At 40.3% G+C, this 16,047-nt stretch overlaps 1 protein-coding gene across 1 annotated transcript in view; it reads left to right on the top strand.

The window, feature by feature from the left end:
• The window catches only part of chrnb3a (cholinergic receptor nicotinic beta 3 subunit a), a 136,018-nt gene that overhangs the window by 96,987 nt on the left and 22,984 nt on the right, over positions 1–16,047 (top strand). The window contains exon 2 of the mRNA XM_039758230.1: positions 6,620–6,771. Coding sequence (XP_039614164.1) covers positions 6,620–6,771 — 152 coding nt within the window. The remainder of the gene's footprint in view (positions 1–6,619; positions 6,772–16,047) is intronic.

The following is a 16,047-nucleotide window of genomic DNA, read 5'->3' as shown; positions in this document are numbered from 1 at the left end:
ACATCATACAGTTAAATGAAAATGTATCCCGGATGATACTGGTATTAATCACCACCTTGTGATGATGTATTGAATTTGGATAGCAGGTCCACTCTAAACTACCCTCGGACCCCTTCCTGCGATATTGATGGATTCAATAATATAATTAATTAATATAAAGAAAAACAGACAAAGCGGAAAACAAGTGTAACAAATCAAATCTATAATTATGCAAACATAAATGGCAGCGGGGCAGCACGGTGGCACAGTGGTACTGCTGCCATCTCGCAGTTAGGAGACCCGGATTCACTTCCTGCGTGGAGTCTGCATGTTCTCCCCGTGTCTGCATGGGTTTTTCCTCCGGGTGTTCCGGTTTCCTCCCACAGTCCAAAGACATGCAGGTTAGGTGCATTGGCGATCCTAAATTGTCCCTGGTGTGTGAGTGTGTGTGTGCCCTGCGGTGGGCTGGCGCCCTGCCCGGGGTTTGTTCCCTGCCTTGTGCCCTGTGTTGGCTGGGATTGGCTCCAGCAGACCCCCGTAACCCTGTAGTTAGGATATGGATGGATGGATAAATGGCAGCAGTAAAATCTGTAACCACAACATCTAGCACTCCAACACAGAATACAAATAATATGAGGGGAAAAAATGCGCCTAATGCGCAATCACAGAACAATAAAAATAGTTTTCTTGACCCTCTTGACTGTCCTGTCCGTTTCGTTTTGTATCACGTCGGCCGATAAAGTCTTTGTGGTGACCACGTCTAAACTGTAAAGGGCTTCAACCTTTAAGTGACGCAATCTCCTGTCTGGCCTTGAGTAGTCCACGCTTGTATTCTCCACCAAAACGCTTTCAATATCGTCCTTTCTCCTTTCTTTTCACTTTCCTTTTTAACTGTAAAATAGCATCCAGTACCACAGCAAGTACCTCACAAAGGCCAAACTTATTGCTGTCTGCCCAATGTGCCTGTGATTTTCCTTAAATTTTCATACTGGTGCTTGGGTGGAATCAGGGTTTATATTGAGGAGGACACAGAGAGATGAAAGACAAGCCAGAAAATACATTAAGTCTACTGTCATGCAACTGAAGCACATCAATGTGTGCCTCCTCTTCTGTTGTACGCTCAGCGCACATCGTTTTCAAGGTCTTTTTTTTTTAATTTAACATTTATTGATTTTATTTAAAGCATGTAACATTCCATGCAATCAAGTCAAACTTAGCAAAACTAAATTCAATTCAACCCATGAGAAAGAGAGAAAAGCCAACATCCGCAGTAACACTTTTGACAGTAGTATAGAGGGAAAGGAGTCTTTCTCCCCCAATATAAGTGCTTAATCTAAAAAAATATTGATTAGATCCTGACAGGTTTTAAAACAATTTTGAACAGATCCTCTAAGAGAGAATTTTATTTTTTCCCATTTCAAATTTTATATAACATCAGTTACCCTCTGACTTAAAAGAGGTGGGTTAGGAATAATGCTGAGGTTTCACCACAATATAGTAATAATAATAATAATATTAATAATCAAAGTAGAAGGGAAAAATGTACTAACAGGTAAGTGTCACACATGTGTGCGTGGGGGACAGTTTACAGGCTCAAATAGTGTCATTTGTGAGCCAAACCAGCGCCATCAAGGGGTTGGCGCTCTCACCTGATCCTCTGCAGTTCATCGAAAGGCCCTGCCTCTCAATGACATCACCACTGGTCCGCCCACTGTTGATGTCACTTCCATCAAACCCTTATGACATCATTTCCGGTACCCAGAATCCACCTTCCTGCCATGTCAGTTCCTGTTCAGGCCGTCCTGACTCCACCTCTTCCTCTTAACCACCATATTTATCAAACAGAAAAAATGCGCCTAATGCGCAATCACAGAACGCCGAGTTGTTTTTTCACCGAATCGTCTTTCGCCGAGTTGTTTTTTCGCCGAATTGTCTTTCGCCGAGTTGTTTTTTCGCCGAATCGGCTTTCGCCGAGTTGTCTTTTCACCGGGTTGTCTTTCGCCGAATTGACCCTTGCCCAGTTGCCACCTCCCCTTCTCCATCTATAACCTCCGGCAACTACAAAGAATAAAAGACAAGCAGGAGTTAAGTTACAACTTATTGAGGAGCACATATATTGCTTAAATAATTAGCTGAGTGGGGCAGGAACAAATATTCACTCAAAATAATTTCAGGAGGCTTTCAATGCAATTATATTGTTATTTTAACACTACACTTGCAGTCATGTTTTACAATTTCACATAAACAACAATGGGGGGGGGTATAAAATGTGGTCTTTTAACTAACCACCACCCCACTAAAACACCATCCATGTATTTTTTGTAGAAAAGAAAGACTTCAAAAAATAAAAGCTTAGTATTAATACATCAGCAAAAAAAAAAAATGAAAACATTGAAAAGGCAGTATTATTTAAAAAAGAAAATGTAATTGTAGCAATTAAATGAGAATAAAAACTAACACTAATTGATAACCTAATGTTGTCTATCCAATCAAAAACTAGTATTTAGTTTTTTGTCTCTATTGGCTATTTATTCTATTATTCTTTTTTCTAAAAGTTGCACCTGAAGGAACAAACGGTTTACCTTTCTGAGTAGCACACAGATTCGTTTGAAACACTATATGATTTATCAGTGTTTCATCAAAATACTCAAAGAATAAGTCCACAGGATTGAGGTCCCTTTTCTCTTTTATTTTTTGAGCGGCACCAATTTCTGATGTAAAGGCTGTAACTTGAGGTACACATGTTTGTTGGCTCCAGTTAGTTGTCACTGGTGATGGATTTGCACAAGGACGAGAATCAGCCACAGTTGGCACATCACATTTGTCGTCACTCCTATTTGATATGTCATGAAAAGCATGACTGACATAACGGGTATCATTCATGTTGTTATTTACAAAAGTAGGATCACAATCACTATTGTCGGAATCCACTTCACTCTCATTCTCGGAAGGTATTTCCTCACAAAGCAAACAGTAAATTCTTCAACAGACAAACCTTTTCGCCGAGTCATAACTGATGTTATTCAACGGTGGTGGTTCGCTGCATTGACCATATGGAAATACAGCTCTAAGGACAAGTAACACTTTTGTAAATAAAGAAAACGACCTTTACAAATTTCCTGTATGAATACTTAATGATAATAAAACATTTGCTCACCCAAAATTTTAGAAGCACCAGCGAAATATTCATAAAATCACAGCAGTAACTCCAACGGTGTCCACTTGGCGTCTAACTTCCACTCAAGACGTAAACATGTGATCGAAACGCGGTCCCATGCTTTTTCTGCCATCTAGCGGGTCAAAGCTAAACCCAGGCATATGGTTAGTACGGAATGCTGCCGTCCGTGAAGTGCACGGTAAAAGAAAAATGTGGCAAGCAGAACTAACCACTGCCCATACAAGCGCTTGCTATAGGTTGTTAGTTACACTGACCACCGCCTTTTAAAGAGTAATTTGTTATTGATAATATTTGTAAAATATTAACATAAGCAAAGTACAAGTGAATATTGGCAACCATACAATCAGATAAATGATGATGTGCTAAGTGCTCAGTTACTTAAAATGTCTCTAGTTAATTCATCATTTTTAGTCAGCTTTCTACGGGACAGGCCGCATGCCTGACTCAATATGGCTGCCGAGTTGTGCTTCTCATTGTGGTCTTCTTTTCAGTCCCAAGTGTGTCAGATGTTCCTTCATCATGGTGGTGTGTGTGTGTGAGAGAGAGAGGGGTAAAGCAACTGAATTTATAGATTCTTTGTCCAAATCCTTGCACCAATAGGGTATCATGCTACAGAATGGCCTCTGATTCAACCCAACCCCAAAAAGCCATACTTCAGACCAATGGGGGCACAAAATGCTTTTCACACATGCCCCCAAAACGATTTGTTGAGCTGATTGCTTGCCAGCTTGTAGTCTGGTTATCCTGTGTGGGTTGATTGAGAGAGTCCTGCAGAGACTCACTTGCCAAACTGGTTTTAGGGCACTTCACTCGACCCTGTCTTAAAATTCCTCACTCAGTCCTAAAGACTGGGGTGGTGGGGGTTCTTTAAACATGAAAGTTTATCACCAGCGAAACTCTAATATTTCATTTCGTTGTTCAAGTTACAAATAAAGACATACAAAATATGTATCAACTGATTTACATAGGACAAGGGTGTTGTACCATGTTAGCCATTATGGATGTAGTGAGAAGTCAAGCAAAATAATACCTTTTATTGGCAAACTAAAAATATTACAATATGCAGGCTTTCGAGAAAACTCAGGGCCCTACTTCAGGCGAGATGGAATACAGAAACTGGAGTTCCCTGTGTTTATATGGATTTAAGGACAGAGACAGCATTGGAAAACCTTTAAGTGAGACATCTTGGATGTACAAATTTAATAGACCTTTCAGGCTAAGATTCATTTAGCAAGAGAGGAGAACAATGTCTAGTCAAGATCTTTGGATAAGATAACTGTCCAACAAAGTATTTTGAAGTTTCTGATGAGTTTTTCCATACAATGTGGGTCTGTAGTCAGGTTGTCTGTGTCAGTCCGAGAGTTGCAAACAATCCTCATATCTGGCCATAAATCTCTTGTCTCTATTCAAGCCATGTTGTAATGTATTAAATTTTAACATGAGTTTAACTTCCCATTTCTTTTGTCTTGGTAGAGTTCTATATGACTCTACTTTCCCCTTTTGTATTATTAATATGTAGCCTTTGTCAGAATATTATGGTACTATGCCACACTGCCGTTCTAGTCAGCAGTGTGGTATAACTATACGGTCTGTGTTATAAATGTGAGCACATGTTTTACATCTTTTCAGTGAGCAGTGAGATGTGCCATTTTCTGCTGGTTCACTTAGGGAGCTTCGGACAATTAGTTGCTGCAGGTTTGACGGTTGTCTGTATGCCAAATTTCACACAACATCATGTGCTCATCCACATTTGAGTCAATAATCTTTATGTGCATGCCAGTTTGCACGAATGCAGCCTGCTTTAACATTACCTAGGGTGGAGTGTTGGGGAAATGTATGAATCTGCATGTTGCCTCATGTGTGGTAAGAGCGTTCAAAGTTTGATGCTAAATCTGGGAAGTAGTTAATTGTGCCTTACCCATATCATCACAATTGCAAAGCTGCCTTTTCCCAGTATCAAATAATGTAATGTTACCAACACTTTGATTTTGGCTGACAGGGCGTCGTAGATGGATCAGTCACGCAGCGTACAAGAAGATTATGATGTTCCGTATATTCCGTATATGTTCTGTGAAATTTATATACTCTTACTTAATTATGTGTTTGTTGTTGTCCAGTGTTACCAAAACATTCTGCCTTTCCCGGTGTCGACCTCTGTCTGAACGCCACCATCTGGAAGTTCCTAGCAAGTTAGGATAACTCATGAGTTTCCCAACATCCTGGCGAAGTTAGGAGTAGTTTCCTATTTTTGGGAAATACAAATTTAGACACAGTGGACTGAGTATCCTCCTCACTCAAATGCCAGCCTCGGGGCATATCTTACATCCGTTTAGCTGGCGAATGAGAGAACTACTTAACGGATTTAGATTGTGTTTTTTTCTAGAATTTGCTTGAACATTCCGATTGATTTTGTGACTTCTCTCATCGGACTATGAATCATAGTTCGCTTGCTGGAGCGGTATATTCGCGCTAATCCGAGACAGAGCCTGCGGGCCGAGGGAGAGGGAATGGGGAGTTGGTCTACTTCTACGTTTTGGAGTGTATGTTGCCTCTGCTCAGCTAGCGATACCTTTTTGTTTATTGGTTTTTAAAGTTTGCCTTGTTTCACTACTACGCGGGCGCAGCCGTAGGGGACAGCTAGTAATTAATATGATTGATGAATAGATTTGCATTTTTTACTTTTATTTCAGATTAATAGTCAGTCATTTTCTAACCTTCTTATAACTGAACAGGGACGCAAGGGGTGCTATAGCCTCTCCCAGCTAGCATAGGGTACAAGGCAGGAACAATCCCCTGGACAGGGTGCCAGTCCATCGCAGGGTGAATACACACATCAAATTAGAATCAACAATGCACATAATTTGTAGGAGGGAACCAGAGCCCCTGGAGGAAACCCATGCAGACACAAGGAGAACATGCAAACATACAGCAGTGCTACCACTGTGCCACCACGTCACCCCTCAGATTAACAAAAAACTGTTATTTGATTATAGATATAACACATTTCTTGTGTTTATGGCTTTTGCTAGCATAATTTACATTTTAATTCAATTCCAATTGAAAAGGTAAATTTGCCTAGTTTTTAATTCAATTTTTTTCTGTAGTTGATATATGTTGCAATAAGCAATATGACACTCGCATTGCATTCAGTATGAGAATTAAGCAGGCAGACGTGAATTAAAGAGGGCGGTAGCTGAATTACATATGGATTCGGTCTCAAGGTCACGTCAATAAAAATACATTCATTTAAGCCAAGTGTCAGCAGTGCTGAATAGATTAGCAGAGGAATGTAATCTTTAACTGTGTCAGCAGTCGTTTTGTTTTGCCTTGTAACAGAATCACAGATGAAGTTAGAGCAGAAGCTTTTAGGTTGTACAAATAGGCATAACTGGATTTATTCTTTCAGCACGTTTTCACGTTTGCGGTCATGACCTTTTCCTTTCCTCTTTTTCTTTTCTCCAGCATCCAGAGATTTCATTTCCTTGGCTGAAACAGAGGATGCCTTACTACGAAATCTCTTTAGAGGCTATCAGAAGTGGGTCAGGCCAGTCCTACATTCTAACGATACCATAACTGTCAAGTTTGGACTCAAAATTTCCCAGCTTGTAGATGTTGTGAGTATTTCTATTTTTTGTGAGCCTACTTACTTGCTAAACGTTGTTCTTATTTTCTTCACTCCTTATCTGTCAAAAACATTCTTCTTTCGTCAGCATCTTTTCGTGTAAAAACTGATTAATTTAGTGTATTTTCTTTAATTTTTCACTTAAGCTGGCACTGAAGTCTTCAATCTGCCTCAAGAATGATTTAAGATATGAAGAGGTAGGGGAAGTGATGGCGAAGGTGGTAGGTAATGAGAATGGCACCTGTACACGTGCTGCATGGCCGCCCTGCTGGCTGCTGCCAACAGTTGATTCTACAATAAAATAAAAATAAAAAGACGAATAACCCTGGAGGTCAATCATCACCCCAAAAGTGGATAGTAGACATCACGTAGTATATGTGTACCAAATTTCAGGTCAATATTTCAAACGATTTGCGAGCTACAGGTGATTTTAAATCTTGCCTTACTACGAAATCTCTTTAGAGGCTATCAGAGGTGGGTCAGACCGGTCCTACATTCTAACGATACCATAACCGTCAAGTCTGGAGTCAAGATTTCCCAGCTTGTAGATGTTGTGAGTATTTCTATTTTTTGTGAGCCTACTTACTTGCTAAACGTTGTTCTTCTTATTTTCTTCACTCCCTACCTGTCAAAAACATTCTTCTTTCGTCAGCATCTTTTCGTGTTAAAACTGATTAATTCAGTTTTCTTTATTGTTTTCTTTAATTTTTCACTTAAGCTGGCACTGAAGTCTTCAATCTGCCTCAAGAATGATTTTAGATATGAAGAGGTAGGGGAAGTGACGGTGAAGGTGGTAGGGATGAGAATGACTCCCGTGCACATGTGCCATATGGCCGCCCTTCTGGCTGCTGCCAAGAGTTGATTCTACAATAAAATAAAAATAAAAAGAGAAATAACCTTGGACATCAATCATCATCCCGAAAGCGGATAGTAGACGTCACGTAGTATATGTGTGCCAAATTTCAAGTCAATAGTTCAAATGGTTTGCGAGCTTCAGTTGATTTAAAATCTTGCCTTACTACGAAATCTCTTTAGAGGCCTTCAGAAGTGGTTCAGACCGGTCCTACATTCTAACGATACCATAACCGTCAAGTCTGGAGTCAAGATTTCCCAGCTTGTAGATGTTGTGAGTATTTCTATTTTTTGTGAGCCTACTTACTTGCTAAACGTTGTTCTTCTTATTTTCTTCACTCCCTACCTGTCAAAAACATTCTTCTTTCGTCAGCATCTTTTCGTGTTAAAACTAATTCATTTAGTGTATTTTCTTTAATTTTTCACTTAAGCTGGTACTGAAGTCTTCAATCTGCCTCAAGAATGATTTAAGATATGAAGAGGTAGGGGAAGTGATGGCGAAGGTGTTAAGGATGAGAACGGCGCACGTACACATGTGCTGCATGGCCGCCCTGCTGGCTGCTGCCAACAGTTGATTCTACAATAAAATAAAAATAAAAAGAGGAATAACCCTGGAGGTCAATCATCACCCCAAAAGTGGATAGTAGACATCACGTAGTATATGTGTACCAAATTTCAGGTCAATATTTCAAACGATTTGCGAGCTACAGGTGATTTAAAATCTTGCCTTACTACGAAATCTCTTTAGAGGCTATCAGAGGTGGGTCAGACCGGTCCTACATTCTAACGCTATCATAACCGTCAAGTCTGGACTCAAAATTTTCCAGCTTGTAGATGTTGTGAGTATTTCTATTTTTTTGTGAGCCTATTTACTTGCTAAACGTTGTTCTTCTTATTGTCTTCACTCCCTACCTGTCAAAAACATTCTTCTTTCATCAGCATCTTTTCGTGTTAAAACTGATTAATTCAGTTTTCTTTATTGTTTTCTTTAATTTTTCACTTAAGCTGGCACTGAAGTCTTCAATCTGCCTCAAGAATGATTTTAGATATGAAGAGGTAGGGGAAGTGACGGTGAAGGTGGTAGGGATGAGAATGACTCCCGTGCACATGTGCCATATGGCCGCCCTTCTGGCTGCTGCCGAGAGTTGATTCTACAATAAAATAAAAATAAAAAGAGAAATAACCTTGGACATCAATCATCATCCCGAAAGCGGATAGTAGACGTCACGTAGTATATGTGTGCCAAATTTCAAGTCAATAGTTCAAATGGTTTGCGAGCTTCAGTTGATTTAAAATCTTGCCTTACTACGAAATCTCTTTAGAGGCTATCAGAGGTGGGTCAGACCGGTCCTACATTCTAACGATACCATAACCGTCAAGTCTGGAGTCAAAATTTCCCAGCTTGTAGATTTTGTGAGTATTTCTATTTTTTTGTGAGCCTACTTACTTGCTAAACGTTGTTCTTCTTATGTCCTTCACTCCCAACCTGTCAAAAGCATTCTTGAAATTGTCCTGATTTATTATGCAGAGTGAGTCGACATTATGTTAACACTAATGGTCCTGCTATGTATATACTTGTATACAATTTTTGTGGACAATTTATGTGCCACATACGGTACATGTGTTGAACATGATGGCGAACAGGTTGAGCCATTCCTGTGAATCATCTTGCACATAAGAAGTGTGTTTTGTGAATAAATTGTTTCCGCCATTCAATTGTTAACATAATTTTGACTCAGACTGTATTGTAAAATGAAGACAAAGAGAGAGAAAAGGGTTTGGGGATCCACCCCGTATATTGTAAGGCAAAAGCAAATATAACCGACTTGTCAAAAAAGACTCAGTCCCAATAGACTGAATGGGGAGGAGAGGTACAGGCTTTTATAGTTGGTGTGCAGGAAGAGGCGGGATCTGTGTGGGGTGTGGCGGAAGTGAAGTCACTAGGAGGGCGTGGTCTGGACAGGAATGTGGAAGTTGATGGCAGTTTAACTGGGGTTCCCTTCTGTTGATCTGTAGAGGAGAGAGAATAGAGATCACTGCACTTCATCCACCCTCGAGCTGACATCTTACCCTCAGTTAAGCCCTTTGACTGCTTCCTATGCGCACGTGTGTGACAATATGTATCTCCACAAAAGGATATGATCAAAGTGGAGCATATGATATTATTTATGTTGACTTTCAGAAAGCATTTGATAAGGTGCCACATGAGAGGTGGGCATCAAAGTAAAAGAAGTAGAAGTCAGGATGTTGTGTGCAGATGGGTGCAGAATTGGCTCAGACAGAGGAAGCAGAGGGTGATGGAGTGAGAGACCTTATCAGAATTGACTGACATTAAGAGGGGTGTCCAGCAGGGGTCAGTGCTAGAGCCACTGCTATTTTTAATATATATATATATAAATGAGTTGGGTAGGAATATAAGTAACAAGTTGGTTAAGTCTGCAGGTGATAGCAAGCTAGGTGGATTGGCAGATAATCTAAAATCATCACCAGATGGAGCCCATTGAATCATCACGAGTCCAGTGGAGCTCCCTCTCTGCTTCCCCAGCTCACCCATAGCTCGCTCAGTCTGCGAAGACTAAAGCAACTGTGGTTCTCTTCATCAACCCCCTGTCTTGGCTGCCTCCGCAACCGTCACCAGACCACTTGGGGTCAGTTGTCCTCTCGTCTTCCATCTCTCTCCCCTGGCATACCCCAGATCCCTGAGGAGGACTCCACTGCCATTGAACCTACTTCACTACAAACATCAGCAAAGACTTTCTGCCCCTAGAGCACCGATCCTTCACTCCCCACCTGGGGCTAATGACCTCTCTGCCTTTCGCTCACCTGCTGGTTGGCTCGCTGGCACGTTCTGCTTTGGTACCCAATGCTGCTTTAAAATCACATTCTAATTCTTTCACTGTTCTTTCTCTCTGTCACCCTTCTCTGCCATGCAGGCTCCCATACATCATGGCCGATTGGGTGTAGGTGTGAATGAGACACTTGACTGATCCTGTCTCATTTGCACGTGACTGCACGATCAGCCAAGCATCCCAATCAATCCAAACCGGGAATTGATTATTTATTTAAAACTGCACTTTGCCATGGACCTCACATAACAAACTGTCTGTCAGAGTTTAATGAAATGGGTTTCCATGGCTGGGCCTAAGACCACTATCCACAATGCCAAGTGTCATCTGGAGTGGTGTAAAACACACCGCTTGCCATTGAACTCTTGAGCCAGGAAACGTGTTGTCAGGAGTGATGAATCACACTTCACTAACTGGGAGACTGATGGACGAATTTGGGTTTGGGGGAAGTCAGGAGAACACTACCCTTCAGATAAAATTTGGTGGAAGTGGGAATAACGATCTGGGGCTCTTTTTTGGTTCTATTCTACTGTTAATGCTACTCTGTACAAAGACATTTCAGATGATTGTGTTCTGCCAACTTCGTGGAAACAGTTTGTTTTCTGTTCCAGGAAGACTTTGGCCTTGTGAACAAAACTGGATCAATAAAGACATGGAGGAATTCAAGTCGCCTGCCCAAAACCCTAACCTTAACCCTATTGAACATCTTTTCGGATGAACTGGAAGGTCAATTGTGACTCCAGTCATTCATTGTCAGTACCTGACCTCACAAATACTCTTTTGGCTGAATGGGCACAACAGGTCAGATCAGGTTGAGGAGCCTGCACTGGTACAGAGTGTTGTCGCACACACCACATGATGAAACAGCTCAGGATCCTGGTTGGCAACCCCCACATGCAGACACACGGTCTAGTCTCACCCTCTGGAAATGACCCTCTATCTGCCGCAGCCAGGTGTTACTTGGGCGTCTCCCTGGCCTGGTCCAGCCACTCAGGTCGCCAACAATGATGATCACCCTCGAGTAATCGCGTCATAACTGACGCTCCCTCACAATGCAGGTCATTTACCTCATTCGGAACTCCACGAGCAACCGTTCATTTGACACAAAATCTTTTCGAAAGAAGAGTGCTAGCTGTTATAGGGGAGACCACTTCCATGTTAATGCTCATGGCTTTGGAATGGGGTTTCCAACAATCTCATAGAGCTGTGATGGACCGGTGTCCACACACTTTTGACCATGTAGTGTTTGTGTGTTAATGAACAGGTGGGTCTAATAAAGTGCCCCCTGCGTATTTACCGTTCAGTTTGATTGGGTCTATTATTTTATTATTTAAATCTGCTTGTTCAGCCTAGGCACACATTATTCTTGTTTCCTTAAATTTACATTATAGTGTCCCCTAAAAAAATAACATTTATCTATCAGCCTTGTTCAATACCAGCAGAGTCTGTTCCCTGGTCTTAGTTTTCCCAAATGAAACCGTTTTCACATTCAAATTGTAAAACTCGCGTTAACTGCCTTTACAGTTTTGAGGCCATCAGTAGCCACAAAATCAATAAAACTCATTTGCACTTGTATGAGCGATGACACAGCAACACATTCATTTCTGTTTTTAATTGTCTGAAAGAACACATTCTCTTGGCAGCCCTGAGAATTGGACAGGTAGAAGGATGGAGACAAAGAAGTGAAGGCCCATTTAGTCTGCGTTGCTGTGTACACATTGTGCAGTGTGTTCTCCGGGTTAGAAAACGTTAGCATGGTGTAAACATTCAGCATGAACTGTAGCCCTCCATGGACTGCGTTCAGTAGGTCAGTTCTAGAAACTTCTCAATCCATTTCAAAGTCAAGGGGGCCAACGGCTGTTACACCAGGAATGGGCAATAAGACTGGATAGAACTGTAGTCCATAACTGAGACCACTCTCACGCACACACATCATATCCAGACACACTGACAGTTTGCATTTGCCAAATAACATAACCTAAATTAAAAAAGAAAAATCAAATTTTGTAATTCATTCCCTCTTTGCTTAAACATGTCTGGCCATTGAAATGTGTTGCAGTTATTGCAAATATTAGGGAATGACAGATGTTAGAGGCAAACTTTATTAAAGAAAGTAATCATTATCGACACCAGGTAAAGATGGCACTCTGATGATAAATCAGATCTTTAAAGTCCCAGAGCTGGACACTTCTACAACATGCACACCCACATATAAAACCTTATTTGTTTAATGCCTTTCATCATCAGGGGACAGAAAAAAAATATATGATTGCACAAATTGCTTGAAGTGGAAAAAAAAAATAAATGGCAGTATACTGTATGAGTCTGTGTGCTTCTTGGTCCTCCTTGTGATGCTGTTCAACTTTAACACGAGTTCTTAATCAAGTGGAGTTTTGTGCACACTGTTGTAAATACAATACAATACAATACAATACAATTTATTATTGTGTAGCCCAAAATCACACAAGAAGTGCTGCAATGGCCCTGCATTTTGACAGCCCCCCAGCATCGACTCTCTAAAAAAACAAGATAAAACTCCCAAAAAAAAACCCTTCTAGGGAATAAATTATTGAACAAACATTGGGAAAGGCAGTTCAAAGAGAGACCCCTTTCCAGGTAGGTAGAGAGTTCAGTGGGTGCCAAAAAAAAGTGGATAAATACAATACAATACACAGAATAGAACACAAGTAATCCTCAATATAATAATGCAATAGAAATATTACAAGTACAGAGCAGAATTCAACAGTAGATGATATCACATAATACGATTTGGATTTGTTCAGTCCTGGAGACCTCAGTCATTAAGCTTCCTCCCTCTATTGGCCATTCTACAGCTGAGACAATCCAATGAAAGGACCCCTCTACCTTATGATTCCTGCAATCCTTCATCAGAGATGACTTTACCTTAGGTCGGCAAAACAACTTGGCAGATGGGCCACATTTGAGTACTGAGAAGAGAAACAGAATCGATGAGGGTTCATATTACTTATGTTTTAGTGCTAATGACTAACAACGGAGACGCAGTCTGTACAGTTAATCAGCAGCTCTAGGCAGGGTGTGCTAAACTGAAGTTGTGAGTCTTCAGCTGAGATTTGAAAGCTGAAACCAATGGGTCGTCTCTTATAGTAGCAGGCAGACCTTACCACAGTTTAGGGGCCTTGGAACTAAAAACTTATCCTCCCACTGTTATTTTATTAATCCTCAGAAATCATAACCTGACCGGCATCGTATTGTGATGTGTCACTGAAACACTTTATTAAATGGGCAACTTGTTAAATCAGGGACATTTTGATATTTTTCAGTTGTTAGTCAGAATGCAAAGCATGAAATTTGGAGTGTCCCTGTCATGTATAGTCACCCTAGTAACTTACAGTGTCATTAACATACTTCATCATTATAATCTGCAGATAATGAAGGTATGAATTTGGTTTAGTGTAAAGTTAATACTAAGAAAATGTTCATTTACTCTGCATAATAGCTTATACCCCTTTGGGTTCTTTATTGATATACAGCAGCACTTCCCGATTCATTTTACCCTCGCACCCCCTGTGACGGACGAGGCAGATTTCGCACCCCCTTGGTTTGAGAAGAAGTATGAAAAAATATGAGTTCATATGATAGTTCATAATACCCACGCAGCACTAAGTGCGCGTAAGAGCGGAAGTCATCCATTTTAACAAGCAGCGTATTGCACTGATACGAAATAGCCTGTCCATTTAATTATTTAGGAATGGATAGATAAATTAAGATTTTGTACAAATAATGTTTTTCATTATGCAAACACCCCCAATCGAGAAGCACTGATATACAGTAAAACCTCAATTATCCGTCACATGATTAGCTGTTAATCTCTGTTAACCATTCAAGCTAAAAAAAAAAGCACACACCAGCGCCTACCTATTACTGTACTACTAGTGCCATGCGGTACACAGCGAGCTCAGCTCTTCCTTTTGCTAGCATGTAGTGTTCTTCCCCAGCACCAGGTGCCTCATGCATAATGCCATGCATAGAATTCACACTAAAACATGGTGTAAGGACAAAAGCGGATAAACATAAGCATGTGGAATTGTTACAAAAAACAAATTATTAAACGTTTACAAAATGGCAAAACTACTTCAAGTATTGCTTCAATTTACAGAATAGGAAGAGCAACAGTGAATGATATAAAGAACGATGTGAAGTGAACGATGTCAACAAAACAGAAAAACATGTTAAAAATGGAGACCACTGACAGTAGTGTTATTCTGTATTAATGTTCTTCTGCATTGAAATTTTCTTTTTAAATTCTGTTATTATACTTTGTTATAGAGAAAACGTGCAATTTGGAGTAATTGCTGTCATGATAAAATTAATACAGTTAAATAATTTGTTGCTGAAGTTGTACAGATGTACAGCGTGACAAATTTCTTTGAAGACATGCTATATTTGAACAAAGTTGGTCAAAATTGGCTGTATGCCTGACGTTTTGTCATTTTATATAGACAGAGTTGTAAAAAGTAATAATACAGAAGAAAAAGTTGAAGTATTTTGTCAAGCGTTTACTTTCACTGAAGTAAGACTTATTTCAGATAAAAAAATACATGAGTAAAAATAAAAAGGTACTTTCAAAAGTACTCAGGTATCAAAAGTAAAAGTATATTTTATAATAATAAGAAGGCACAAAGGCTTTGAGTAGAGAACACAATAAATTTATTGTTAAATTAAACAAAACTCACACAGTATTTTTGCTACAGAAACACACTACAGAATAATAAATCATGCAGATGGAATCCTGCTTTTGATCAGCACAGAACTGCTGTCCATGTCACGGTGATGACCTAAAGTGTGGTGCTGGTGAGGGTGGATATGACTTACACTGTGCCTCCCCTACTGGGATACCCGGCAGAAGTAAATGAGGCACCCTTACTCTAGAGAAAAGAAAAAGAAATAAGAATAAAAAGTGAAGTGAACACCTCTCAACCTTATCACTTCAATAGATATACTGTACAATATAAAATCTGGCTAAAAATCAACACAGATTAGGGTTATTATACTTCACTGAAGTAAAGATAGACTTTAGAAGGACAATTGTTACATTAGCCCTTAAACCACCAGAACCGGCTATAGTTAGTTCCCAGTGCAATTTACCAGCACACTGGAGGCAAGTATATTCAGCGACATACGTTCGTTGAATGCCGCAACTGCCTATAGTCGGTTCCCAGTGCAATTTGCCAGCATGCCAGAGCCAAGTATCTTCAGCAATGGACATTGGTTGAATGTCACAACTGCCTATAGTCAATTCCCAGTGCAATTTGCCAGCATGCCAGAGCTCATTAGTCCGTGCCGTACATTTGTTGGGCAGCCAACTCATGACCACTGCTGCCCGCTAGTGAATCAGCATCACTGTCCCTGGGATTCAGCCGCTGCACTAGACTAGCCTGCAAGCATCAGCATTGGCCTCCATATGCTTATATGCAGCCAGTTCAAGTGCAGTTGGCTTGGTGATTTACTGAATTTCATCAATGGTTTCATTTGCACATTGTACATATAATAATTGATTGTTGCAGTTGTTTTATAAATAGTTTTTACAG

The sequence above is a fragment of the Polypterus senegalus genome, chromosome 7 (assembly GCF_016835505.1).
Source record: "Polypterus senegalus isolate Bchr_013 chromosome 7, ASM1683550v1, whole genome shotgun sequence".
NCBI classification, from domain to species: domain Eukaryota; kingdom Metazoa; phylum Chordata; class Cladistia; order Polypteriformes; family Polypteridae; genus Polypterus; species Polypterus senegalus.
Note: the sequence above shows the minus strand (reverse complement) of the source record. Positions and strands in the feature narration are given on the sequence as shown.